The sequence below is a fragment of the Centropristis striata genome, chromosome 7 (assembly GCF_030273125.1).
Source record: "Centropristis striata isolate RG_2023a ecotype Rhode Island chromosome 7, C.striata_1.0, whole genome shotgun sequence".
NCBI classification, from domain to species: Eukaryota; Metazoa; Chordata; class Actinopteri; order Perciformes; family Serranidae; genus Centropristis; species Centropristis striata.
This window is the reverse complement of record NC_081523.1, coordinates 4,992,027-5,019,182: the sequence shown is the minus strand read 5'-3', so window position 1 is coordinate 5,019,182 and position 27,156 is coordinate 4,992,027. Positions and strand designations below refer to the sequence as shown.

Genomic DNA, 27,156 nt, shown 5'->3' with positions numbered 1-27,156 from the left:
ATACAGTTTCAGTTAGTTATCGTTCTTTTAAAAACTAATTTTTATTTCAGTTAACGAAAATGTTTTTTCAATTCTAGTTTTCGTTATTTCGTTAGTTTTCGTTAACTAGCTTCTTTTAAATCTCTTTTAAAAACTCACTTTCATCGATTGGCCTTCTCTTAATTTCCTTTTATTATTGTTGTATGATTACCTTGTTGTGATTTTACATTTTTTAAAAGTTTTTTTAATGTAATTTCTTCTTGTTGTTTTATTTTGCTGTTGTCAGTAAATTGTATTTGATATGTTTTATTTCTGTTGTACAGCACCTTGTAACCTGTTTTTGAAAAGTGCTATATAAATAAAGTTATTATCATTATTATTATTATTATTATTATTATAATAATAACCTTGATCTGCACCGGCACCAGCACAACCTGAACGTGTTGGAGTTTTCTTTGTTTCTCTTCTGCACATTTTTGCACATTCTCCACTTAATTTACCCTAAGTTGTATATAGTATATTGTATATTGTTAAATGTCTTTTCTTAGATTGTTTATTTTTTTATCTTTATCTTAAAAATTGTGTGAACATTTTGCGGCTGTAACAAAGACATTTCCCCGCTGTGGGATTAATAAAGTCAAATCTAAATCTAAATCTAAATCTAAATCTATATAAGCCACAGTGGAGCTCTCTTTCCCATCAAAGTGCCAAAACACACACAAGTGATGTGTAAATTGTTTGTTCTCACCTTGGAGCTGTTGAGTTTGGGAGGTGTGGTTGCTGCAGGTGTCGTCTCCACGTTGCTGCTGTCTGCGTCTCCGTCACCCTGCCCCTTGCTGAGGAGGGCGAGCAGCGAGCGCAGCTGGGGCACCGTGATGGTGCTGTTGTCTCCGTAGCGGGACAGCAGGTCCTGGAGCACCTGGGCAGGGGACTGTGTCTGACTCTCCCCCTGACATGTCACTCTGCCCAGGGGGCAGAGCAGCACCGTCAGGGCCAGAACAAACATCAGCGGGGCCTGGAGGAGGGTGATGGTCATAGCGGCACGGCCATGAGGGCAGCAGACCAGCATGGCGTCTTCACAGGCCGGCGGACGGTGGATCTGTGGCAGCAAGGAGGAACAAAAACACTAAAATCTTCAAAACTACAACCAAAAAACACAATGCTTTCACAGATATAACTAGGGCCGGTACTCAATAAAAAACCCATCTAATTAACCCATTGAGGCCTGAAAAATCGCTGGGCGATTTTAAAATAAGCCTCTAATTTTCTGGAAATTCTGGAAAAATTCTGGGGAAAAAAGTGTCAACTCTTCTACTAAATAATAGATTTTTCAGCCTCTGTAGCAGATAGAAATGAAATTCAAAAAGGTATTTGAGAGCTTATACAAATACTACAAAACGACGTATCCGCTTTCCAGGCTTCAATGGGTTAATTAGAGGCTTTGTAATTAATTAATCGAAATTAATCGCATTTTAATCGCATATAAATATTTGACCTGAGAAATATTTTCACTATTTTCACCACTTTACTTGCTGTTAGAAAGACATTTCCAACAGGGACTGGAGCCGTTATCTATGCTGTTATTTTACCTCACAGAACACAGAATCACAGCCTTGATTGGATAGTTTGTTTGTGTTATTGAGTGACTTTGCTATTTACATTGAGTTTGCCTTTGAGAATGGCCATAAATAATAGTATATCATTTAGATTCTAGTAGGATTCTGCCCACAAAAACATTACAGGGCTTTTTATTTTGAAACAGGAAGTGTTGAGTCAAATATATATATTTTCATGCCTGTAACACATTTTTCAGACACATACATTGAAGGTGTAGTGACTGGTGTATTGTTGCTGGTACAATTAGTAGGACGGCATAGCTAACCTATTGTTCATTTTGTGATAAAAGCACCAAATTTGGTACATATATAGCTTAATATATTTAGAAAAACACTGGATATTGGGCCATCACTTATTTGCAATCTGATGACCATGGCGGCCATTTTGGAATATGGCTGCCACAGCAACCAGGGTCTGAATTAGTGATGGCCCAATATCCAGTTTTGTTCCCAATATAATTATCAACAAATCTACCAAATATGGTGCTTTTATCAAAAGATGAACAATTGTTATGATATTTTGGGCTATGCTGCCCCACTAAATGTCATTTTTTGGCTGAGAACTGCCTGCTTCATGCAAAAAAAACCCAGGAGAAGCCCTGAATCTCTAGATGTGCCGCCGCCAACAGGCAGTGGAACGGGTGTTGCCATTAAAGGCAGCTGTGGACCAGCAACTCCCATGTTCTGTGAGGTAAAATGACTATTTTAGTCAAAAAGGAGTCTGGTGGCTTTGATTGGAAGGCAGATTAAAGCTTTAGTTCCCCCCAGTTAAACTTAAACTGATAATGATCTTTTATTTTGGTGGGACTTTTTTTAGAAGTTGTCTAAAATCCTTTTTTTTTCCTTCTCCAAACTGGTAGTGTGCCAACCACCATCTACTGTAGGTTATACACTGACTATAGATAAGTACCTCATGCAACCCCACTTAAAAAACATCCCTTTAAATCAAGCAATGTCTGATCTACTAATAAGTGAGAAAAAAGAGAATTTGAAGAAGCATTTGGTGCTAATTGCTGGTACTCAACAGTTTTGAAAACAGGACAAATAAAGGAGGATTGATACTCTAGTTGGGACTGAATTTATTTTACACAATGCAGCTTTAGTTATGAGAATATCCATTTGTTTAGTGGCCAATCATCCTAATGGCAAATTAAACAGCCAAAGTTGACCCAGACACTGTTAGACCTCCAGCACAAAGCAGACAGAGGGAGGAGGAAACCAAAGGGATAAACACAGCCGCCAATTACCTACAATTATAGACAATTATAGCACACACTCCCCAGACAACACACACACACACACACACACACACACACACACACACACACACACACACAGAGTTTGTAACAGTGACACTAGTGTAATAAACCAGCAAAGGAATACATTAAAACACACAAATCAGGCATGCACTGGTTAATGATCAATGGATTTAAAGTGATATAAACTACAAAAATATCTATCTTTATTAGCCAATTTGGGTGGAAAAAAGGTTTGTAAGAATCCCTGAAACTTTGATGCACACACACACACACACACACAGGGCAAACTGTAACGTTCCCATGCCGACACACAGAGCACCGATTCATTTCAGTGCACCCTGCAGGTCCGCATGCAAAGCCGGGCTGAATAAACAGACCCATTCATTTTAGTGTGAAGAAATACTCACCTTTCCCTACAGAGCCTCTAATGATAGCTGGTGCGTGAAGCACTGAGTCAGTCCTGTCTGCCCTGAGGCTCCGAGCGTGAGTAATGCCCACAGGTTACCTGGGAGCAGGGAGAGAGTCGGGGGAATCGCGAGCAGGAGGAGCAGAAGAAGAAATGCCTTTAAGAGAGCAGCCGGCTCCTCAGGAGTGCAGCGGACTGTGGAGAAGAGAGACAGATAAAACAAAGGTTACGACTCACCGGTGAGGAAGAAAGAAATGAGAAAGGATGGGAGAGAAGAGAAGAAAAGAGGCAGCGGAGAAGAAAACAAACCTGAAATGGCAGCTGCCAGTTTAAATATTCTGTATGCTCTACCCATCGACTTGCCCTCTTCGAATTCCAGTCTAACGCTCATGCCACAAACTCCAACGCGGTGCCAAACCCGCATCATTCCTTTTCTGCTGCATTCCTTGTTGATTCAAATGCGGCTACATAAAGACAAGGCTATGTAGGACTATGACAGGGAACTACTGCAGCTGCAAACATTAAATTCAGCAGCACACTTCCTGCTGATATGATCAAGTTTCTGAGAGGTGCCCTTTAGCAAACCCAGCTGCTCAGAGGCCAGAAATGTCTATCTGTCTGCACTGGGCAGCTGGGAGGAAATGTGGCATGATGAAAATGTAAAGCAGAACTTTTTTTTATGAAAAAGATAATTTTCCTTGGATAGAATACAACTAGGGGTGCACCGATTGCAACTTTCTGGCCGATCACCGATTTTTAAAAAGCCTGACCTGCCGATACCTATTTTTTTTATAACTCACAGCATACACCTTCAATGTTTGAATCTTATTTTATTGAAAAACAATAACACAGTAGGGTTGTCACGATACTAACATTTTTTAACTCAATACCGATACTCAGGAAAATATTCAATACTCGATACCATTTTCGATACCACAAGGATAAAAACAAAGACCCCAAAATTTAACATAAATATTTTCATTAACAAGAAAAATGCAACATGTAAAAATTTAACAGAACCACAGGTTAAATATTTATAATAAAAAACAGTTGTGCAAAAAGAAACCGCAACTATGATAACAAGCTTCAGATACTCGATACTTTTGAAAATGAGTATTGTATCCGGATACAACGTTTTGTAGTTTCGATACTTTTTTGACTACCGATACTTTTGACAACCCTATAACACAGCAGTATTTTTCTTTAACAAATAAAAGAAATCAAAATGTCTGAGGTAGTTAATAAAATATTGAACTTAAAATAAATACTTTCAGACCTTTGAGGAGCTAGATAAGATCGGTTTGACATAAAAGAATCGGCTGATCGCCGATCCGGCAAAATTAAGGAAATCGGTGCCCTAAATACAACTTTAAAAAAGGTCAGCCTGTCTGCTTTTCTCTTCACTTTTACTCTGCGTTCACTCACCGACATTTCTGAGAAGGCAAAGAGAAGAAGAGTCTCCTCTTCAATGAGTCACCCTCTCAATGCCAATGAAGTGTTTCCCAAATCTTCCCCTCTACTGACTCTAATGACGCCTTACTCTGGGAGCAGGCAGGAAACAGGGCACCGGAAATAAGATTTAAAAAGTATCTTTTTTAGCTCAAATGTTTCATTTCTCTCTTACACAATGGTTGTAAGGAGCTGTGAACCTTGCCCTCCTTACTGCTGGCTGCTATTGTTGGAGAAACACAGGTTGAAGCCAGGAGTGCTGATACGATTAGCTGATTGACAAAATGTGGATCGCCAAGCATTTCGATGAAGGAAAGATTGTAAATTAAATATTGTTAGATTTTGAATTGTTTGTCTTAACAAAATGTGACATTTTCCACTATTTTTTTTATCTCTTACTGAGATATGATATATATTATAATAGAACTTATCTGAAATTAAAATTGTGAATAATATGGATAACATCTTTCATTAAATGTCCTCTAAAGCACTTCATTAATGCTCAATTTAACCCTTTGATGCATACAATCACACCAGTATAATGATTTTATAAATCTATTAATAAAATAACAGATTGAATTTGAATTAAATACCCTTATTGCACACTAGGGCTGCACGATAAATCGTTAAAAAATCGCGATCTCGATTCGCACATACACGTGATCTAATTTCTACACACGTCGATTCTGAAGTATTTTATATCTGGAGCTGCATCAGAAACAAATGCTCCTATTATCTCCCGGATTTTTTCACGCGCCCCCAAACGCAGCACTGCCGCTGCCTCCTCCCTCAACCAATGGTAAAGCATCTTTATGTTAACACGTGATTCAGTGGAGGACGCCCGCCTGCAGTTGAGTGTTTTGGAAAGAGTGAGCTAAAGCGGAGGAAAGTCGCCGGTAAGGAGGGTTGAATGGATGGCGAAGAAAACCCAAGCTGTAGTGGCGAGAGTCACCCACCGTCCCGAACCGACCTCGAGCCCAAAAAAGGTTCACATTCGGCGGTGTGGTAGTATTTCGGATTTCAGCCAGACGATGACAAACAGTGTGAGGTGCATTGTAGCGTGTGTTTTGCCCTCGTTGCAGCGCCGCAAGGCAACACTACAAATCTCTACAATCACCTTAAACGTCACCACAAAGTACAGCATGATGAAGCCGTACAAGGCAAGAAACAAACACAGACGTCAATAACCGGAACCTTGTACAATGCAACGGCATACCCACCAAACTCCAGTAGACATAAGGAGATCACAGCAGCTATTACATGTCACCTAGCCAAAGATATGGCCCCAATAAACACTGTACAACATACACTCTACGTTCTAAGGAAATCAGACTGTTTGATGTGCATATGATGATAGGGGGAAGTTGTTATCACCTGCATGTCTTAATTTTTATTTTTTATTTTTGTTAAAGTAATTTATCTTCCAATGATTTAACTACTACTATGCCCTTGTCAAAGTTCATCAGTGCAATAAACATTTAGTGAAAAAAAATCGTGCCAGAGAATCGTGATCTCAATTCTAAGCAGAAAAATCGTGATTCACATTTTTTCCAGAATCGTACAGCCCTATTGCACACACACATTATTACATAATTCCTGAAAATGCAGTATTACTAAAATCAGGTTATTCTCACTAATTTGCAGCGTTTCAAGCAAAGGCTCAACACCACCAGAAAAATAAAAAAGGAACAGCCTTATTCATTTTTTTAAGCAAATTGGGGGGTTTTTAAAATCTGGATTTGAAGCATTAAGTACCCTGCTTTGTTGTTTATTTTACTCTAAATAGGACCATAATTAAAAAAAACTCATTATGAAAATGTTTACTGAGTTAATAAACAAAGTGACTTTTATACAATCTGACTCCTTTTTGCAGGCGATGAAGTCGCCCCCTGCTGGCTGATAGAAAGAATGCAGGTTTAAGGTCCATCAATGGGACTTTCCTGGTTAAATAATGTGTAAACAAAAAGAGAAGATAATTCTGTATTATCTAGAGGTATGAAGGGTTATATCAGGCTATAACTCACACGCCTCAAGAGTTTCACAAGTGGATAAACGTCCAACAATAAGCCCTGCTGCTCTCCGACAAGCCTCTGGCTGCAGGAAGAGGTAAAGTGATATCGCTCTCCTCCGCCACATTTATTTTTCATTAGGAGGGAGAGGAGAGGCAAGGTGTGTGACGAAATGTGTAGTTGTGACTCAGGGCAAACAGAAGACTGGCATAAACAAACACACGCCTTCTTAATGTCTTTTAAATGTGGGTACTACTGTGTTAAACAAGCAAGCTAAATGCAGAGTACATGTTGCATTCAAGTCTTAACAAATAAGCAATGCATTATTACATTTCTTACACATTTAAGTATTGGCTGTTAACAACCGAGACGAATGCAATAAAGGAGTGGAACCAATTTGCATTGGGAAATAGCATAATTTATGGGAAATGTGGTCTTCAGTCTGGGAAACAGAAGCACTTACAATACCAGTGGGAACAGCAGCTAGATCCATTATTACATCAATTTACCACAAGTAATCTGCCACGGAGTAAATGAATCAATAAAGTGTTACTCCATTAAGATCACTTGGCAAAATGTCCCAATCAGTACATGTCTTTTTTTTTTAGGGATTTCCCCTCTTCTCATCTTTTATTTCTTTAAAATTGTATTAGATATTCCTATTTTTCTTTCTTTCTTTTTCATTTTTTTCCCGATTTTCCAATAATATTCAAATAGTTTCCAGCGAATATCAATGTTTAATGTGTATGTGCTGGATGGTGTGGTACCTTATGAAAAGTAAGTGTTTTATGGAGTTGCAGACGTTGTAGTGGTCTGCATAGCCACAATATATATAACACAATAGTTATTAATCGATCTACACATTCCACATTAACACACCTAATAACCCTTACTCACATTATTCACATCCATCTGTTTGTGCTGCATGTAAACTTATTCCCTCCTATATCTGTGTCTGTTTATATGTATAACCATGTTGAATGATTAAGTTTCTTTTCCTTTAAATAACTATTTCTGTGTCTCTTTATATCTCAATGTACATCCATGTATTACCCAATATACACTTTGTATATTAACACTACGCATTAAGAGTATTACACCTCATTGTACATCCCACTTTCACACACAACCTCATTTGGCCATAAATGAAAAAATCTACTTAATCTCCCACTATACGAATACATACTTCCTACAGGCACTGTAGTAATAATAATAATAATAATAGGATGTTATTTGCTTAAGAAAGCAGCCTTCTGGGTAACTTTACATCGTCATAAAGGTGCAAAATCAGTGCAAAATCCACACAGAACAGCTCTATTTTTCACTACAGCTTAGGGATGAGCGATATATATTGTTTACGATAATATCGTTAACGTTGTTATGGATATGCAATTTTACATTATCAAGTATTTATAATATTAAAAAGAAAACAAACTTATGTTTACTCCTTTAATGTCTTTACATTGAAGTTTAATTGGGAGTCTCTTGAATGCTTCAGTTTAAAGAAAATAAACAAGAGCTGTCGTTCTGAAACATCGTGTCCATCCATAATGTCCTGGTACGCAAGAAGAATTTTAACAGCTTTTTTGGGGGGTAAAGAAATGGGTATTTGGATATTTCTCATTGGATATTGTTGCATTAACATTATTGGAAAATGTAAAACAAAAATAATCAAGATTTTTTTTGTTGTTGCCCATATCGCCCACCCTTACTTCAGCTCAAAGATTCACTTCATCAGCTGCCATATTGGTACCTGGTTCATTTTTTTCTTTGTTAAATCAGTATTGGCTTCAAAAATCCCATAACTGTCATTTTCTTTGCAGCGTTTAAAATACAGTGTTTTTTTTCTTCCTTTTTGTATTTCCAAAAACAAGAGTAATACAGAAATGTAAGGGATTCTTATCCCTTAAAAAATATGATTTTTGAAACTCTCATATATCTGTATCATCTTCACAAATACAGCATTGGTGCTGTGCTTTATCTAGCACATAGCTGCAAGATAAGCAGTGAGGAATAGCTCTTTAACTGCTGCCTGTCCCCTCGCTGTGATGATAACCTTAATACGGACACTAAATATACACATGCACTCATGCTCTGGTCCTTGCTCTAAGGCCTCGTTTCGCTCTGGACAGCATTAACGTTCCAAACAGTGCAGCTACAATAAACAGTGAAGAATCAGAATCAGCCTTGGTCTCAGCGTGGCTACGGTCCAATCAAAACAATACAGAAGCTGCTCTTAAATGTCAGCGTGTCAGGTCAGACTGATGTCACTGCACACTCAGACATCTGGAGTCCAAGGCCTATTTGTAGCCGTGGAGATAAAAGGCTGTTGGGGAGAGACAGAGAGTCTGCAGCAGTGAAAGTTAGTCCTTCACGGCGACAGCGAAGGCCTCCGCCATCATGTTTAATATGAGTTTAACAAGAGAGCGAGCAGCGGAGGAGAGAAGAGGGACGGGAACAGGACGGGAAAATGTTTAGTCACAGTCTGCTGGACTCCGATCCCAGAGGCTGCAGCTGATTCTACTCAGCTACGCCTTTCCATCTTTCTCTGTTCTTAGAAAGTCACCAGTTCTTGTCCTGCTCTGTATTTTACTCTTCCCTCTCAGGACGTTGTTGTCGGATTAGAAACCACAAACAAAATCAGAACAAACTAATAACTGCCAGTCATGAGAAAGCACAATATCAAGAAAAGTCGAGACACAAGTTACTGTCACTTTCATCAATATGGACGATGTTTACATGCACACTAATGTTCCACTATTTATTCAGAATATTATATTTGAATATTCCAAATTAGGCCTTATTCTGAATGGCACACTGTCCCATTAAGACACGTGGGATATGGCTGGGCGATATGGACCAAAAGTCATATCCCGATATATTTAGGCTGAATATCCATATACATATATATATCCCGATATTTTTTTTTGCAAAGTGAGAGCAAATATGGCACACTGTCCCATTAACCCATTTAAGCCGGGAAAGCATTAACATTAAAACCGGGAAAGCGGATACGTCGTTTTGTAGTATTTGTAGTTTTTTCCACCTATTTTCGGTCTCAAATCAAATCAAATCAAATCAAATCAAATAGTCTTTATTGTCATTATATAGTTCACTATACAACGAAATTGAAAGTGCCACTGCATAAGGTGCATAGTTATGACAATCATAACACAAAACAACATGAGTAAAAACATTTTAAAAAAAAATACCGAGCTAAACAAGGACAAAAACAAGAACAAGGACATGTGATGTAATAAATAAGTATAAAAATAAATAATGGATACTTAAAAAGCTATGATTCATACATGAGGTAAATTGAGTGTTTTGCACATATCAATTGTATTGCACATGTCCGTTTTATTGCACTTTTTAATTAATTTATCCTGTGTGGGTGTTGAGAGTTCTGGGTGTTAAGAGTTCTGACAGCCCAGGGAAAGAAGCTGTTTTTCATCCTGCTAGTTCTGCATTTAAGGCTTCTGTACCTCCTCCCAGAGGGCAGCAGGCTGAGCAGGTGCTGACCTGGGTGAAGGTGGTCACGGGCGATCTTCCTCGCTCTGGAAAGACATCGGGAGCTGGCGATGTCGTCCAGGGAGGGCAAGGGGCAGCCAATTGTTTTTTCAGCTGACCTAATCACCCTCTGCAGCTTCTTTTTATCAGCTGCTGAGCAGCCTGCAAACCACACAGAGATGGAGAACATTAACACACTCTGGATGGTGGAGCGGTAGAAGATTACCAGCAGCTTCTCCTCCAGTCTGTTCCTTTTCAGTACTCTCAGGAAGTGGAGTCGCTGCTGGGCCTTCTTCACCACTGCTGACGTGTTGCTTGACCAGGTCAGGTCCTCTGAGATGTGAGTCCCCAGGAATTTGAAGGTGGGGACCCTCTCCACACAGTCTCCATTGATGAGGAGAGGAGCCGTGTCAGATTTTTGCCTCCTGAAGTCTATGACCACCTCCTTGGTTTTTTTGGTGTTGAGGCTCAGGTTGTTTTTCGCACACCACTCTGCTAGATGTTGCACCTCGTCCCTGTAGGCCGACTCATCATCTCCAGTTATGAGCCCCACTATGGTGGTGTCGTCCGCAAATTTGATTATGGTGTTTGTGGGGTGAGTGGGGGTGCAGTCATGGGTGTAGATGGCATACAGGAGAGGGCTCAGCACACAGCCTTGTGGAGAGCCGGTGCTGAGCGTGAGGGTGGAGGAGTTGTGGGCACCAACCTTAACAGTCTGTGGGCGGTTTGAAAGGAAGTCCCTGATCCAGGCACAGGTGGGAGGGGGAAAGTCCAGGGCAGCCAGCTTGTCCACCAGGATGTCAGGAATGATGGTGTTGAAGGCTGAGCTGTAGTCGACGAACAGCATCCTCACCGAGGTCCCCGGGTGCTCCAGGTGGCTCAGAGCACAGTGGAGGGCTGTCGAGATGGCATCGTCTGTGCTTCTGTTGGTCCTGTATGCAAACTGGTGTGGGTCAAAGGCAGGGGGGAGGCAGTCCTTAATGTGTTGTGACACCAGTCTCTCAAGACATTTTGCAACTACTGATGTTAGTGCAATTGGTCTGTAGTCATTGAGGTTTTTGACGGTTGAGTTTTTGGGGACAGGGATAATGGAGGCTGACTTGAGACAGGCTGGGACGGTGGCGTGTGACAGAGAGAGATTGAAGATCTTAGTGAAGACAGGCGAGAGTTGGCTAGCACAGGCTTTGAGTACTTCACCAGTAACTCCATCGGGACCAGCAGCTTTCCTCATCTTCACTGATCTGAACACTCTACTTACTTGATGTTCCTGGACAGTGAGTGTGTGTGGGCTGTCAGTCTGTGGGGGCAGTGTGGCTGGGTGGGGGCTCATGGCCTCAAAGCGGGCAAAGAAATGGTTTAACTCCTCTGCCAGCGAGGCGTCACTGCTGATGGTAACTGAGGAGCTGCCTTTATAGTTCGTTATCTGTTTTAGTCCTTGCCACACCTGCCGGGGGTTGTTGTTGGACAGGTGTTCCTCTACCTTCTTCTTGTAGGCCACCTTGGCACTTTTAATCCCTCTCCTTAGGTCCGCTCTTGCAGTGCTGTACAGGTCCTGGTCACCCGTCCTGAAGGCGGAGTTACGAGCCCTCAGGAGTGACTGTACTTGGCCTGTCATCCAGGGCTTCCGGTTTGGAAAGACACGGATGTGCTTTTCCACTGTTACATTGTCCATGGAGAACTTGATGTAGGACAGTACAGAGTCGGTGAAGACCTGAAGATTCTGATGCTCAAACATACTCCAGTCAGTGGTGGCGAAGCAGTCCTCCAGCTGAGAGAGAGCACCCTCTGGCCAGGTTTTTACAGTTATTGTAACTGGCTTGGTTTTCCTCCTGAGGGGAGTATATGCAGGGATGAGCAGCAGGGAGAGATGGTCAGACAGGCCCAGATGTGGGAGGGGGACAGCTCTGTAGGCATGCTTAAGATTGGAATAAACCCGGTCCAGTGTGTTAGCCCCTCTGGTGGAACACTGTACATACTGTACAAATCTGGGAAGGACAGTCTTAAGGCATGCTTGGTTAAAGTCCCCAATGATGATCTGTACTCCCTCAGGATGAGCCAGTTGCAGTTTATTGACAGTGTCATGTAGGTGAGTGAGAGCCATGCTAACGTTAGCATCTGGTGGAATGTAAACAGCAGTGATGATCACTACTGTTAGCTCTCTAGGCAGGTAGAAGGGCCTACAGACAACTGTCATAGCTTCAATGTTGGGGGAGCAGTGTGTGTCTGTGATCTTGCTGTTATTGCACCAATCATTGTGGACATAAACACACAGTCCTCCTCCTCTGCTCTTACCCGAGTCTCCGTTCCTGTCGAAGCGGTGGGTGGTCCGACCCGCTAGCTCAACCGTAGCGTCCGGGATTAGCTGGTGTAGCCACGTCTCTGTGATGACCAGCACACAGCAATCGCGAACGGTAGCGTTAGCTGCAAGGTGAAGCTCCAGCTCATCGATCTTGTTAACGATGGATCTCACGTTGGACAGGAAAATGCTGGGTAGTGGGGGTTTGAGCGGCTGTTTCCTTAGCCTGGCTAGCAGGCCCGCTCGGCAACCCCGCTTCTGCTTCCGCTCTCTGCGCCGTCTGCGCCGCTTGCCGGTGCCGCCAACAATCCAGGGAGCCCCCGGAGATCGTGCTATAGCCAGCGGGATGTTGTGAGTTTGCTGGAAAACTCTCGAGACAACAGCCTCGTGACGTAGTCCGAGCCTCAGGAGCTCTATACGACTGTACACAGTTGTCGCATTACAACACGTACTGAAACACACTGCATACACTACATACACATATAACGCAATCATCATAATAATACACCGATACAGAGAGCCAAGAGCCGCTGCGTCCATGCGCGCCGCCATCATCCAAGAATACAGTAATCTTGTAATCTTGCATTACTTTACTCTTTTACTTTTGGCCAATAAAATGCATCAGAATACATGTGGGAGTGTCGCAATGCAACATGGGACTTTTCCAGAACTTTGAAATCATCATCAAAAAAAAGAAACAAAATTACCAAAAAAGATGCAAAAAGACACAAAATGACTAAAAAAAAGACAAAATTAAAAACAAAAGACACAAAATGAGAATACATGTGGGAGTGTTGCAATGCAACATGGGACTTTTCCAGAACTTTGAAATCATGGCGGAAGGGAGCTCAGATATAACAGCTATAAGATCACAAAAATTGAATTTCTTTTCTATCTGCTACAGAGGCTGACAAATCTATTATTTAGTAGGAAGAGTTGACACTTCTGTTGAATTTACAGAAAAACTTCAGGTTTTAGGGGCTTATTTTAAAATCGGCCAGAGGTTTGACAGGCATTTTTTACAGGCGTTTTAGGCCTAAATGGTTAAAGTGGAAATGGAAATAATCGTTTTAGGAACAAAAGTACAAGAAACCTTCTTAGAAATATGAAACATTCTTAGAAACTTTCTTAGGAACAAATTTAGGAAGATACTGGTGAGTGAGCTAGTTGTCTTGTTTCAAAATAAGGGAAAAAAGCTGAAAATTTTGTGCATATATTTGTTGTCATCTCCAGGAAATCTGGGCACTGTGAGTGAGTAAGTGAGCACATGTGGTGATAAGACTTCAGGCAGCCAAACAACAGCGTTATCAGCAATAATGTCACATCACACGCACACTCACACACTGTTCCTCGGACCCGTGTAAACACAGAGCAGTAAAAAATGTTCCCTCGGCATCATCAACTTCACCACCTGACTGAGCAGAAATAAAATGACACACGAGGGACCACTTATCCCTTTTGCAAAGGATTTATGCAACCAAACAAACAGTCACGGCTAGAAAACCCACACACCTTTTTAAATAAATTAGTGAATGTTCTCCATGATGGTGAGGTAAACAACACCTGCCAAAGTATTTTGGAAAAGTGTTGTTTTTATCAGAGCTGCTTATCAGTTCACCACAGTTCTGCAAAAGCACCAACAAACTGACTCAAGGCAAAGTTACGAAGGAAGAAAAGCGCTGATGGAAACTTTTCTGGCGCTCTGACTCAACTTTTACCTGCCTAAAAATATTTCCAACAGAAGCCGTCCTCCTTTATTTTCTATCCTGCAGCAGCAACAAATAAGTAAAGGGATTCTCAGTCTTATTATATCATTTGTTAATTACACTGTGTACTGGTAATACACAGACAGATCTAAAGTACATCTCTACTTCTGGACAGAATCTTGATTTAAGACTTTAGAACATGGGTGTCAAACTTGCGGCCCGCGGGCCAATTTTGGTCCTCGTGATGATATTTTGTGGCCCCCACCTTGATATGAAAGTTTAATGTGAGTTTTATATGAATGGCACTTTACAGTGATGTGTGGAAGATCCCTTTAATTACTTTTTTTTGTAATTTTGTGTCTTTTTTTAAATAATTTTGTGTCTTTTTTGGTCATTTTGTGTCTTTTTTGGTCATTTTGTGTCTTTTTTTGGTCATTTTGTTTCTTTTTTTTAAGTAATTTAGTTTTTTTCTGTCATTTTGTGTCTTTTTTTGTAATTCTGTGTCTTTTTTTGGTCATTTTGACCAAAAAAAGTCAATTTGGTAATTTTGTGTGTCTTTTTTGGTAATTCTGTGTATTTTTTGGTAATTTTGTGTCTTTTTTGGTCATTTTGTGTCTTTTTTGGTTATTTTGTGTATTTTTTGGTAATTTCGTGTCTTTTTTTTAGTAATTTTGTGTCTTTTTTGGTCATTTTGTGTCTTTTTTTTAGTAATTTTGTGTCTTTTTTTGATCAGTTTTTTCGGCCCCCAGGTAATTTGAGTTTGAAACCCCTGTTTTAGATGGTCTTTCAATCAACTTAGTGGCAACTACAACTGGATGACAAATAGTGTATTGTCACAGCAGCAACTGTATCAATATTCTTTAGTAATATATGATTTCTAAACCTTGTTCAAAAAACTAAAAGTACTACAATCAACGTCTTAAAAGGCTGTTTGCATCAAGTAAAGCTGAAAGTCGTCTGTGAATTCACCCCAAACTGTTTCAGATGTTTAATTGAATGCAGTCCAATGATTCTTGACTTTGCTGTATTATATTGGCTACTCAATAATCCTGCTTTTGCTGCAATAAAAGAATTAGACTGGCAGAGAGAAAGCGAGTCAAGACTATGATAAAAACAGGCTTTTCTTTGAGGAAAAAATATGCGATCAAATCACAACTTCTTTTATCAAAACACTCATTAAAACAACCATTAAAAATCTCAGCAGGATGGATCTGTGGTATGTGTGTCTCAATTAATCCGCCAGCTGTTTTCTCAATTTACAGATTAATTGTTAGGTCTTTAAAACATCAGATAACTGTGGGAATTGCCTTTCGCAATCTCCAAGAGTCCCTAGTGAAATGGTTTGTTTTTCAGATTTAAGATTCAGTTTACTTTCAAGACAAAGACGAAGAAGAGCAGCAGTTTAATAATCAAGTATCTAGCAGAGTTTGAAGTATTCAGACACTTAAGTTAAAGTAGTCACACCACAACAAATACTGTAGAAAAATACTGTACTTAAAATATAAAAAGTTAAAGTACTCAATGCAGAATAAAACCACCAGAGTTACTGGAAAAACAATAATAAGTGAAAGGAGCAAACATCTGCAAGATTTGTGAGGCTTTACTTAAATAACTGGCGACTATTTTGACTGTTTTTAAAAATGCTGTTTGGTAGTTGAATCTACATCAAAACCTTTATATTACATCCAATGTCTTACAAGTTCTTCATATTTTTGTATGCCAAAAAAACAAAAGTAACTACACTGAAAAAAGTGATTTTTTTTGGCCCTGTAATTATTTAAATCATAAATTCTACAACAAAATACGAATTCAGTGCTTTTACTTTGAAATAGCAGTTTTTCATGTAGTGCATTACTTAGTGATTGTTTGTTATTATGTGTCCTATTCACTAAACCAGTTCATTGGCTTAATTAGTTGATATTTCCAAGTAAAATGTAATTGAGGGACATCAGTGAATCTGCAATTTACTTTTCATAAAAAAATAAGTGGTTCTATTAAATAAATATTACTTAGAAACAGCCTGAGTAAAGATTACAAACACTTTCTGTGTGGAAAAACTTGCCTAGCTTTTTTTAAAGTAAATGTCACTCCAATTTTTTTCAGTGTAGTAACCAAGGCTGTCAAACAATTGCACTATTTCTCCCTAAATGACGGTGGCGTAGAAGTCAGGAACATAAATACTCATGTTAAGCATGAGTAACTCCAATTTTTAGTACAATATTTGAGTAAATGCATTTTTAAAATCTTCCAATACCGGTATCTGGTGGAGTCCCACCCTAAAGCTCAACAGAAAGTGGTTCACTGCAGCACTATCACCTGCACACACCTTCACACACCTTCACCTGTGATTAAACAGAAAGTGCTGCCACGTGTTTGTCTGCTGGCTCAGAATCAGACAACAGCAAAAACAATTCTCCTTATCTGAGAACCAGTAAACTCCAACTCAAAACCAAAGCAGTAATTGCACTTACCATGGTCTGATTTGAATATATATATACTAATTTAAACATAAAAATAGTAGAAATTATAAGTTTATTTGAAAGGGGAATTATTATCTAGATAGTGATGAAGTAAAAAAGTGAGATAAAATTATGTTAAGACTAAAATATAGAATTTCTTTATAATATTAAGTCTAAAATACACAAATCTTTGAATAGAGTTGTTAAACACTTTTAAATACACTGATAAAATAAATTTGAAAATGTTTATTCACTGAAAACTAAATATATAAGCTGAAAGAAGACAACAACATTGTAGATACTACACTCTGTTTGTGTATCACTATTAGAACCTTTTACAGCAAAATCAGAGTGCAGTAACTACATTTTGGGGTCAAAGGTCAAATAAATCATCATGATTTTTGAGCATAAAAATGATAAATACATGTAGAAATAAGTGTCATAACACTTATCTACCTAAAACCCATTAGGCTGTCCAGTTAAAAAACATTAAAAAACTTTAAACCAGTTTTTCTCAGTTTTACCTTTTGTGTAGTTACTGCAGTTAGACTTTGTAGGGCGGAATAGGAGTTGCACTCAAATTTTAGTTGTATTATATACAATGACAATGAAGCCTATTCTATTCTATTCTATTCTATTCTATTCTATTCTATTCTATTCTATTCTAGTGCTCCTCTCTGCTACTCTGGTGTTCAAGAACTCCTGCTCATCTTAAAGCAAAAATCAAACCGTACCTTTTTCTGAATCACCCCGGCTCACTTTATATACCGTCAGAGCGAAGGACAGGTTAAACTGAGCATCCACTCATCAACCTTTACCCGAGGCCCTGAGGTAATTACTGTTTGGCTCAGTTCTTGATTTAACTCCCCAGCTGTAAAAAAATAACTACCGGTATATGGTCTTTCAACAAACTTAGTGGCAACTACAACTGGATGAAAAATAGTGTATTGTCACACCAGCAACTGTATCAATATTTTTTGTTAATATAAGATTTCTAAACCTTAAGAAAACTACAACTAGTATTAGTACTACAAACAACACCTTAAAATGCCTTAAAAACACCTTAAAAACCTTAAAAGTTTGCATCAAGTAAAGCTGAAGTAGGCTGTGAATTAGGGCTGTGCCATATTGTATCGTGCACAATTATACCGGCATAATTTTTTTATGTGTAAAAAAAAAATGCATATCATGATATTGGCAACATTCCTACTTCTTGGCATAGTGCTGCTGAAAGTATATCTACACTATTCATAATATAAAGTTATTTTGTGTTGTTTTGCCTGCAATTTTTTTGTTGTATTATATACAATCCAATCCAATTCCCTTTATTTACATAGCACAATTTTAGCAGACACAAGGTTTCCAAAGTGCTGCACAAACAATAGATAGATAACACAATACAAAGAGATGTAGTAAACAATAGAACAGTAAGATGCAGTAAGATAAAATAAATTAAAAATGGGATAAAAATAAATAAAATAAAATGTAAAATGTACTGCCCGCACAAAATAAAATATGCATGAATACAATAAAAAACAAAAAATCATAAAATCCACATAAAATCAACACTCTACGTCAGGGGTCTCAAACTTGCGGCCCGCGGGCCAATTGCGGCCCTCGTGACGATATTTTGTGGCCCTCACCTTCATATTAAATGTTTTATATGAATGGCACTTTACCGTGTTGTGTGTGGAAGGTCCCTTTAATTACTTTATTTTGGGTAATTTTGTGTCTTTTTTAGTAATGTTGTGTCTTTTATATCATTTTGTGTCTTTTTCTAAATAATTCTGTCCTTTTTTTTAAATAATTGTGTCTTTTTGGTAATTTTGTGTCTTTTTTAAATAATTTTGTGTCTTTTTTGGTCATTTTGTGTCTTTTTTTCTGTTATTTTTTGTCTTTTTTGGTCATTTTGTCTCTTTTTTAATAATGCTGTGTCTTTTTTGGTCATTCTGTGTCTTTTTTGTGATTTTGTGTATTTTTTAAGTAGTGTTTTTTCAGTCATATTGTGCCTTTTTTTTTTAAATTTTGTGTCGTTTTTGGTCATTTTGTGTCTTTTTTTAGTAATTTTGTGTCTTTTTTTGGTCATTTTGATACTGCCTCCAACGGCCCCCAGGTAATTTGAGTTTGAGACCTCTGCTCTACGTGGTGTTAAAAGCCAACGAGAAGAGGTGGGTTTTAAGAAGAGATTTAAAATGAGACAGTGAGGAGGCCTGTCTGATGTGCAGCGGCAATTCATTCCACAGTTTTGGAGCTGCAATGACAATAAAGGCTATTCTATTCTATTCTAGTGCTCCTCTCATCTACTCTGGTGTACAAGAAATCCCACTCACCTTAAAGCAAAAATCAAACTGTACCTTTTTCTGAATGGCGACACACAAACAGCAGCCGCCGCTCGTTTAGTTCCTTCTCAACTCAACTCAGACTCTGGTGTGTCCTCACACTGTCTCACCCCGGCTCACTTTATATACCGTCAGAGCGAAGGACAGGTTAAACTGTGCATCCACTCATCAACCTTTACCCGAGGCCCTGAGGTAATTACTGTTTGGCTCAGTTCTCGGGCTGATATCATCAACCAGCACTGTCATTAGATGAGAGAAGGACGACTGTGGGCACGATGCTGGTTCACCGGACACATTATCCGTGTTCTCCACTCATCCTGAGTGTTCAACAAAAGACCATTCACCATAGAAATTAAAGGGTTCGGACCGACTCGGTCAGACTCAAGCCCTCACTTTTACCCAGAGGCCAGCTTAGAGGTCAGAGATCGGGAAGCAGACAAGCCACAGAGCACATTAACCTAAAGTCCTGCACCTGAGCACAATTTAACTGCTTTTTATGTTGTACATGTAACTTATCTAATAGCTGCAGTTCTATTTACTTAGTAGAATAATAACCAAAATACATGCACTGCAAAAAAGGGGCATCTAAAAACAAGATAAAAACAGTAAATCTGAGGGAAATGATCTTGCTGCATGGACAGATAATTTCACTTGACAAGATTTCTTAAATTAAGATTATTAAATCTGGAAATAAGCATGTTGAACACTTAAAATAAGAAATTAACTCTTTAAACAAGATAAATTAAAGCTGCCAGCAGCGATGAACTGGCCCAAGCAGAGTGCAATGACAATTATTTGTTTCTTACCAAGATAATAAATAATTTAGATTTAGAAGTGTTAGATACTTTGTCTTATTTTAAGAGTTAATTTCTTATTTTAAGTGTTCAACATGCTTATTTCTAGATTTAACAATCTTAATTTAAGAAATCTTGTCAAGTGAAATTATCTGTCCATGCAGCAAGATCATTTCCCTCAGATTTAGTGTTTTCATCTTGTTTTTAGAAACATCTTTTTGCAGTGTGATAGGCTCTTATATATGTATATATATATATATATATATATATATAATATCAATATAGCAGCACATATTATTTGGAGTAGATAGAACACTTACTGCATTTAAAAACCTTTTAACAATAATGCATAACTAATTTAACACCCTAAAATTCTTGAAACATGAGAACTTTTGGCTGTATGCGCAATACTTTTGAATGCAAAACAACTGCATTTGATTATATAACAGTATTGCTCAGAGTTCATACACATTTTCATTGATTTTTTGGCTTTTGTGACTTTAAAACCAATTCCATGAAAAAAATCTCACCAAATTCTGTATATTCATGAAAAATAACAGTACCACATGGTGTCAAAATTGACTAAGATAATCCCAAAGTATAAAGTATTCCTTGCATTATTACAAAAGTGAATGCAATAATAATAGTATAGTATATAATAAAGTTTTTAAGATTGCATATATGGTTTAAATTTGACATTCATCCAAACTATTTTGCAAAAACTATTTTTGATTATATCAACCATGATTCCAAGTATTTCTTCATGATTTAAGGTGCCACTGGAAAGCTAAAAAGTTATCGGATTAAGTTTAGCAGGGATTTATTTCTTTATATATATGCTGACTGTTGCAGATACAACAGTTGAGGAATGTGCTGATGGAAGCACAAATAGAGGAAATTGTACTTTACTGGAGTATTTCCACGTAATGCAACGTTTTACTTCTCCTCCTTTACATCCTTTTTACTCCACTATATTTGTCTGACAGCTTTAGATGCTCATCCTGGCCAGTTAAATACATGTATCTCCAGATTTGATTATTCTGAATGTTTATGATAAACTAAAGGACAAGTGAAGTTTTCCTTTATGTGTTCAGAGACTTCTAGCTTTAAACCTAAATAAACTCTTTAACCCTTTGATGCACAACATGGGTCAAAAGTGACCCGACAGAGTTTTCACGTTCTATATCTTTGCAATAAATTATTTTCATCATTCAGTATTCCAGGTTTTCCTCAATTAGTTTGTTTTCGATCATCATACATCCTAATTTTATGTTTCCCTTTATTAATTTTTGAATAAAATCCCTTTTTGTGTCACTAAGCTAACTACTGAGCTAACTTCTTGGCTAAGTAGTTAGCTAAGTAGCTTGCTAAGCTAACTACTTAGCTAACTTCTTGGCTAAGTATTTAGCTAAGTAGCTTGCTAAGCTAACTACCGAGCTAACTTCTTGGCTAAGTAGTTAGCTTAGCAAGCTACTTAGCCAAGTAGTTAGCTATATCATAATACAAAAACTTTTTTTCTACATAAAGTATGAGAAGCAAAATGGAAATAATGATCTGTTGTTATCAAAAACAAGATATTTAAGGAATACTTGGTCTTTTCAATCATAAAATAAGTTGATATCAAAAGATAGAGCACAGAAACACAGCAGCATGAAATAAGATGGGGAATGAATGGGGGTCATTTCTGACCCGTGTTGTGCATTAGAAGGGGGTCAATATGTTGTGCATCAAAGGCTTAAAAACCCTCTTGAATCAGATGGAAAATGCATCATCACAAAGCAGAAAACAGGGCTGATTCTACTACTCCTCTGCAGTAGTATCCATACTTCTACTACTGCCTCGGACTCTTCACAGGTCTGCCGTCTAAAACAGCCAGCAGACAGCTTGAGCTGATCCAAAACGCTGCTGCCAGGGTTCTAACAAGGACCTAACAGGGTCAGTCTGGCTCCAGTTCTCAGATCACAACATTGGCTACTAGTTTCTCACAGCATCAACTTCAAATCTGTCTTGCTCGTCCATAAATCACATAATAGTTTAGGTCAAAGGTACTAATCAGAGTCTCCTGACCCAGTGTGAACCCTGCAGACCTCTCAGGTCGGCTAGTTCAGGACTACTGACTGTTCACAGAGTCAAACAAAACATGATGAAGCTGCATTTAGCTTCTATGCTGCTTTAATGCCAGAAGAGAAGACTTGAGACAATGTGCACTACTTCCCAATCAAAGCCGAAAGACCTATCTGTTTATCTTCGCTTTTTAAATTAATTTTCTTTTGAATTAAAGTTGATCATTTGTTCTTTTCTTTTCAGCGTTTTCCCTAAAGTTTGTGTAAGACTTGGGTGCAGTTTGGTGGAAGCGTTTGATGCTCATCCACCATGAAAATGGTGTTTTTTAATTAAAAGAATTTCACATAATTTTGAGGTGGTATTATTAGCAAAACTGGTAATAAATCTGTCCGGCTGTGGCTCAGTTGGTGGAGTGGTCACCCATTGATCGGATGGTTGGTGGTTCGATCCCTGACCATGGCAGCCTACATGTTGAAGTATACTTGAGCAAGATACTGAACCCCAAATGTCTCCTGATGGTGTGTGAAGTAATTCCCAGTGTATGAATGTGTGTGTGCATGAGTGCAGTCTGTAGTGTAAATCGCTTTGGATAAAAGCGCTATATAAGTGCAGTCCATTTACCAAATCTGTGTACAAAAATATGACAAAGCTACAGCAGATAATTAACAAATACCAAAACAAAACTTGCTAAAGAAAGGACCAACTACAACCATTAGATCACTGAAGTCATTTAGTTCATTCTGATGCTCGCTACATTGATTTTACATTAATTCAGATCATATGTTAGCCCAACCTTGCCAACATTACAATAACAATACAATATGTTTGGAATATATAAAGAGTCATGTAAACCAATTCTGCACATTGAGTACTTTTACTCTTGATATTTTAAGTACAATTAGATACTGATACTTTTACTTGTAGTGGAGTATTTTCATTGTGGTCTTAGTACTTTTACTGAAGTAATCTAAATACTTCCTCCACCACTGTTGTAACCTTTACAGGGACGCTGGGTAAGAAATCTACATTGACTTTTACTGAAGTAAGGTTTTGATTGCAGGACTTTTGTACTTTGTTTTGATTGCAGGACTTTTACTTGTAGTGGAGTATTTTCACCGTGTGGTATTGATCGGCGACATGCCACCATACCTCAGCACTTTATTAAACTGGTCACATAGTAATTATCCAACACGCTCTAGTGTTTAATGCTTAATGCTCAATGTTCCCCGGACAAATACTGAATTTGGAAAAACTGCTTTCAGTTTTTCTGCTGCATCGACCTGGAACATCTGACAACATTCACTCAAACTCAACACAATTATAACTATGGACCAGTTTAAAACTATGATAATCAATAACTCTGCCTTTCACTGCAACTGTTTTAATGTATTCAAGTGTTTTGTTTGTTGATTTTTGTTCTTCATTTTGGGGTTTTCTGTGCTCTCGACATCATTGTAAATGAGGGGTTGCCCTCAATGATTCCTTGAGAAATAAATAAAGGATAAATGAAATGAAAAATGATTTAAGTAATCTGAATACTTCTTCCATCACTGAATCTTTCATAATCTGTGAAGGACTTGCCTGTTACTGAAGTAAGGTTTTTAAATGCAGGACTTTTTCTTTAACTACATTTACATGCTGATACTTCTGTACTTTGTTTAGACTGCAGGACTTTTATATATACTTTAGTCCTGAATCTGGAAAAAATTTCAGTTTTTCTGCTCCCATCTACCTGGAACATCTGACAACATTCACTCAAACTCAACACAATTATAACTATTATATGGGCCAGTTTAAAACTATGATAATAAATAACGCTGCCTTTCACTGTAACTGTTTTAATGTATTATAGTGGAGTAGTTCCTGTGTGATACTGGTAGTTTTACTTAGGTATGTAATCTGAATACTTCTTCCACCACTGTATCTTTTATAATCTGTAGAGGAATCTGGCCGTGTCTTGCCATTTACTGAAGTAAAGTTTCAAAAGCAGGACTTTTACTGATAGTGGAGTATTTTCACAGTATAGTAATGCAAAATCTAAATATTTCTTCCACCACATGAATGATTTTAAGGGGGTAAATCAGGTCATGTCTGTAGTCAGACGATAAAGACTACTCACTGTCAGATTATCTGTATCTTGCCTGGACAGCCTCATGTCTAGCCACAGTTCATCGCTCTATTTCTGATTAGTATTTTCACAGAAACGAAACTAAAATCACCAAATAATGTAAAAAGACCCCACGGACAATCAATGAGTCTTAACTTGATGTAGCTACATCATGTTAGCCTCCATAGCTCGTCTTTAACTCAGCTCCGCTCCGCTATTAGTGAGCTAACAAGGTGCTAAAAAGCCCCTCACGTGTGAATAATAAACACGGTAACGGTTAGCCGTGAGCCGGTAGCAGATAGCTAGCTCAGGTAGAGCCAGGTGATGTTAGCCGGCTTCTGATTAGCTGTGACAATTAGCTTACCCGGTGATGCTGCTGGGGGCAGAAAGGGCAGAAAATACGTCAAGTCCTGTGAAGCACAGCGTCCCTCTGGCTCTCTGACAGGCCGGGGAGGTAAACACAGAAGTCTCCGGCAGGTTCAGTCACCACAGACGGACAGCAGAGTGTTTTCTCCCCACGTCCTCCCATTCAAACACACACACACATCAACCAGCAGCAGCGTGGAGGATGGTGGGGTCATTCAGTGGTGACGTCGACAGTTCGTCCTCTCGGGTTCCTAACGGCCGTGTCTCCCTCATGCGGCCGATAGAGGAACTGCAACACAAGTTGTTTTATTTTATTTTTTATTTTACACGTAATGCTACCTATACACCAGAAGACTTTGAAAAGATTTGGAAAGACTCCTGCAAGACTATCAGCTCACACCTGCTCACATCTAAAGACAAGTGTTAAGAGTTTTTAGTCCCAGCCTAGTCTCAGACTGAGATTCTACAAAGACTGTGAATCTTGCAGGGTCACTATTTACAAGACTACAACTAGATTTCCTTTAGCATTTTTTTACCTACCATGCAATTTTGTTGAAAAAAAAGAAGAGAAGACGCCCTCACAAAGCTGAAAAAGGATTTCTGTTTTTCTGAAAAGTTGACTATTTTACAGTAAAAATAGATATAAAGAAGAATAAAGGAAAGGAAACTGTAGAAAAGAATTAATGATATACATTTATGTCTTATTTAATTATAATTTGTTTAATTGAATAATTATACTTATCAGCTCTATCAACTTTCATTTAGTTAATCACACATTCATCATCAATTATTTATTACTTATTTATGTATACATTTATTTATACATTTTAACTGGGTCTGCTTACTGTTCTCTTTACTAAGAAACAGCGCCCCCAAAATCCCGCTTGTGGCCGTAAATATATGACATCTCTATATTTGTATTTAGGACTGAGCTTACTAACATTATTGTGATGATACTGTGATGATAAGTGGTTTTACTGCCCGTCTGGAACCGCTCATCTATTGGTTGTTGATTGTGTTACGTCACTGCGACTTGCGATAATATCAAACACGTTTGATATGATCGCAAACCAAAGATTAGGAAAAGACTGATAAGAAACAGCGCAGATTACTACCTTACACTTAACGATCGGGATGACGGGAGCGCGCTGTGACTCCAGTAAGACTCCTAGATTTACTGAAGAGTTAGTTTTTAGTCTGGGACTGGGGAAATCGTTTGGTGTAAGCCCAGCATAAGACAGTTATTCATACGATTTTAAATGGGTTTTTTTAAAAATGTAATATATTAAGCAGAATATTGGTGATATAAATAACGTAAAAAATAAATAAATTATCATAAAATACAATGTTCCGTAGTATAATCTGTACAGTGGCGGTTCTAGAACAATTCTACTGGTCCAACAGGGACGGGCTGGGACTAAAAAAAGGCCCAAAATTCCCAAAATTTAGGCTCACAACCCCGCGATCATGGTTTTAACCATTAATAGGGCACTCATTGAAATACTTGCAAATTCCAAATTTCAACCCTAGAGAGTATTGGAGGATATTACATACTGCCAGAATGTGGACTGTGGAATGTGTAAAAAAAAAATGGACCCAGGGGAGGGGGGTAATATTTTCAGAAAAAGGTTTACGAGATTAAAATGGCAAATCTACGAGAAAAAAATGCGCAGATTTATGAGATTTAAAGTGGGGAATCTGCGAGAAAAAAGTTGCTTTTTTTCTCGTAAATCTGTGACTTTTTTCGCTCAGATTTGCGACTTTAATCTAGTAAATTTGCAACTTTTTTCTCGAAGTATCCTCATAGCTCATTTAGCTTTCTACATTTTAATTCCTCCACATCTGATGATTTGTCCATCTTCTCTTTTGATTTTTCCCAGCCACCTTTCTCCTTCCTACGTGACATTTTCTAGCACTCTTCTTTGTGTTTTTGTTTCAAGTTTGGTATTTTTTTCCCTTCGTAATTAATGATCGTATTGGAGCTAATGAGATTTTTTTTTTATCTGATTAACCACAAAAGCCACAGACAGGGTCTGTAAAATGAAACAATGATTTACCAAAAATGACAATTATTTTTGTACAACTATATATATATAATGTAATCACATCATGAATATATATATATATATATATATATATATATATATATATATATATATATATATAAACAAACAGACATTCCTATGTGCAAAAATTATGTTTTTATACATTTTTTAAGCAGGTTTGTGTTTGAATATTGCTTCAACTCCTTCAGGGTGTTCTGTAGTTTAACTCCCAAACAGAAGTGAGTGTTTTGTGTTAGGGGTGTGCCATATCGCATCGTTCACGATTATACCGGTATATTTTTTTTATGGGTAAGAAAAATGCATATCATGATATTGGCAACATTCCTACTTCTTGACGTAGTGGTGTAAAGATAATGACCTAGACTGTGTCGGCTCCAGACTCTCATGTGCTGCGCTAATGTCACATTTCAAGCTACTGAAAGTATACCTACTCTATTCATAATATCAAGTTATTTTGCGTTTTGTCTCTGCTCAGCAGAGTGTCTGTCACCCGACCCGCACCTCTCCATCCTCCTCCGAGACATGCGCGCATTCACACGTCATTCAGCAAACTGACGCGCCTACCTTCTCTCCGTGTGCATCTGCGCTTGCGCGCACCAATCTAAACACTATCAACCTGTCTGGGCCGTCAGAGATCCAAACGGCCCAAACACACTGTTGCATTATGCCGTTCGTTAGCCGCGAGCTAACATTAGCTAACAATGAAAGTTGTTGTGGTTTTAGGGTTTTAT

The 27,156-nt window shown here is 38.3% G+C and overlaps 1 protein-coding gene across 2 annotated transcripts in view; it reads right to left on the bottom strand.

Annotated features, from left to right (window-relative positions):
- The window catches only part of slc39a14 (solute carrier family 39 member 14), a 60,995-nt gene extending 36,603 nt beyond the window's left edge, over positions 1–24,392 (bottom strand). For both annotated transcript variants that reach the window (XM_059336987.1, XM_059336986.1), the window contains exons 1-3: positions 24,358–24,392; positions 3,262–3,455; positions 728–1,078 (exon numbers count right to left, since the gene is read on the bottom strand). In XM_059336987.1, the coding sequence (XP_059192970.1) occupies positions 728–1,048 (321 nt within the window). In that variant the 5' untranslated portion in view covers positions 1,049–1,078; positions 3,262–3,455; positions 24,358–24,392. The remainder of the gene's footprint in view (positions 1–727; positions 1,079–3,261; positions 3,456–24,357) is intronic.
- Between the last annotated feature and the right edge of the window lie 2,764 nt (positions 24,393–27,156).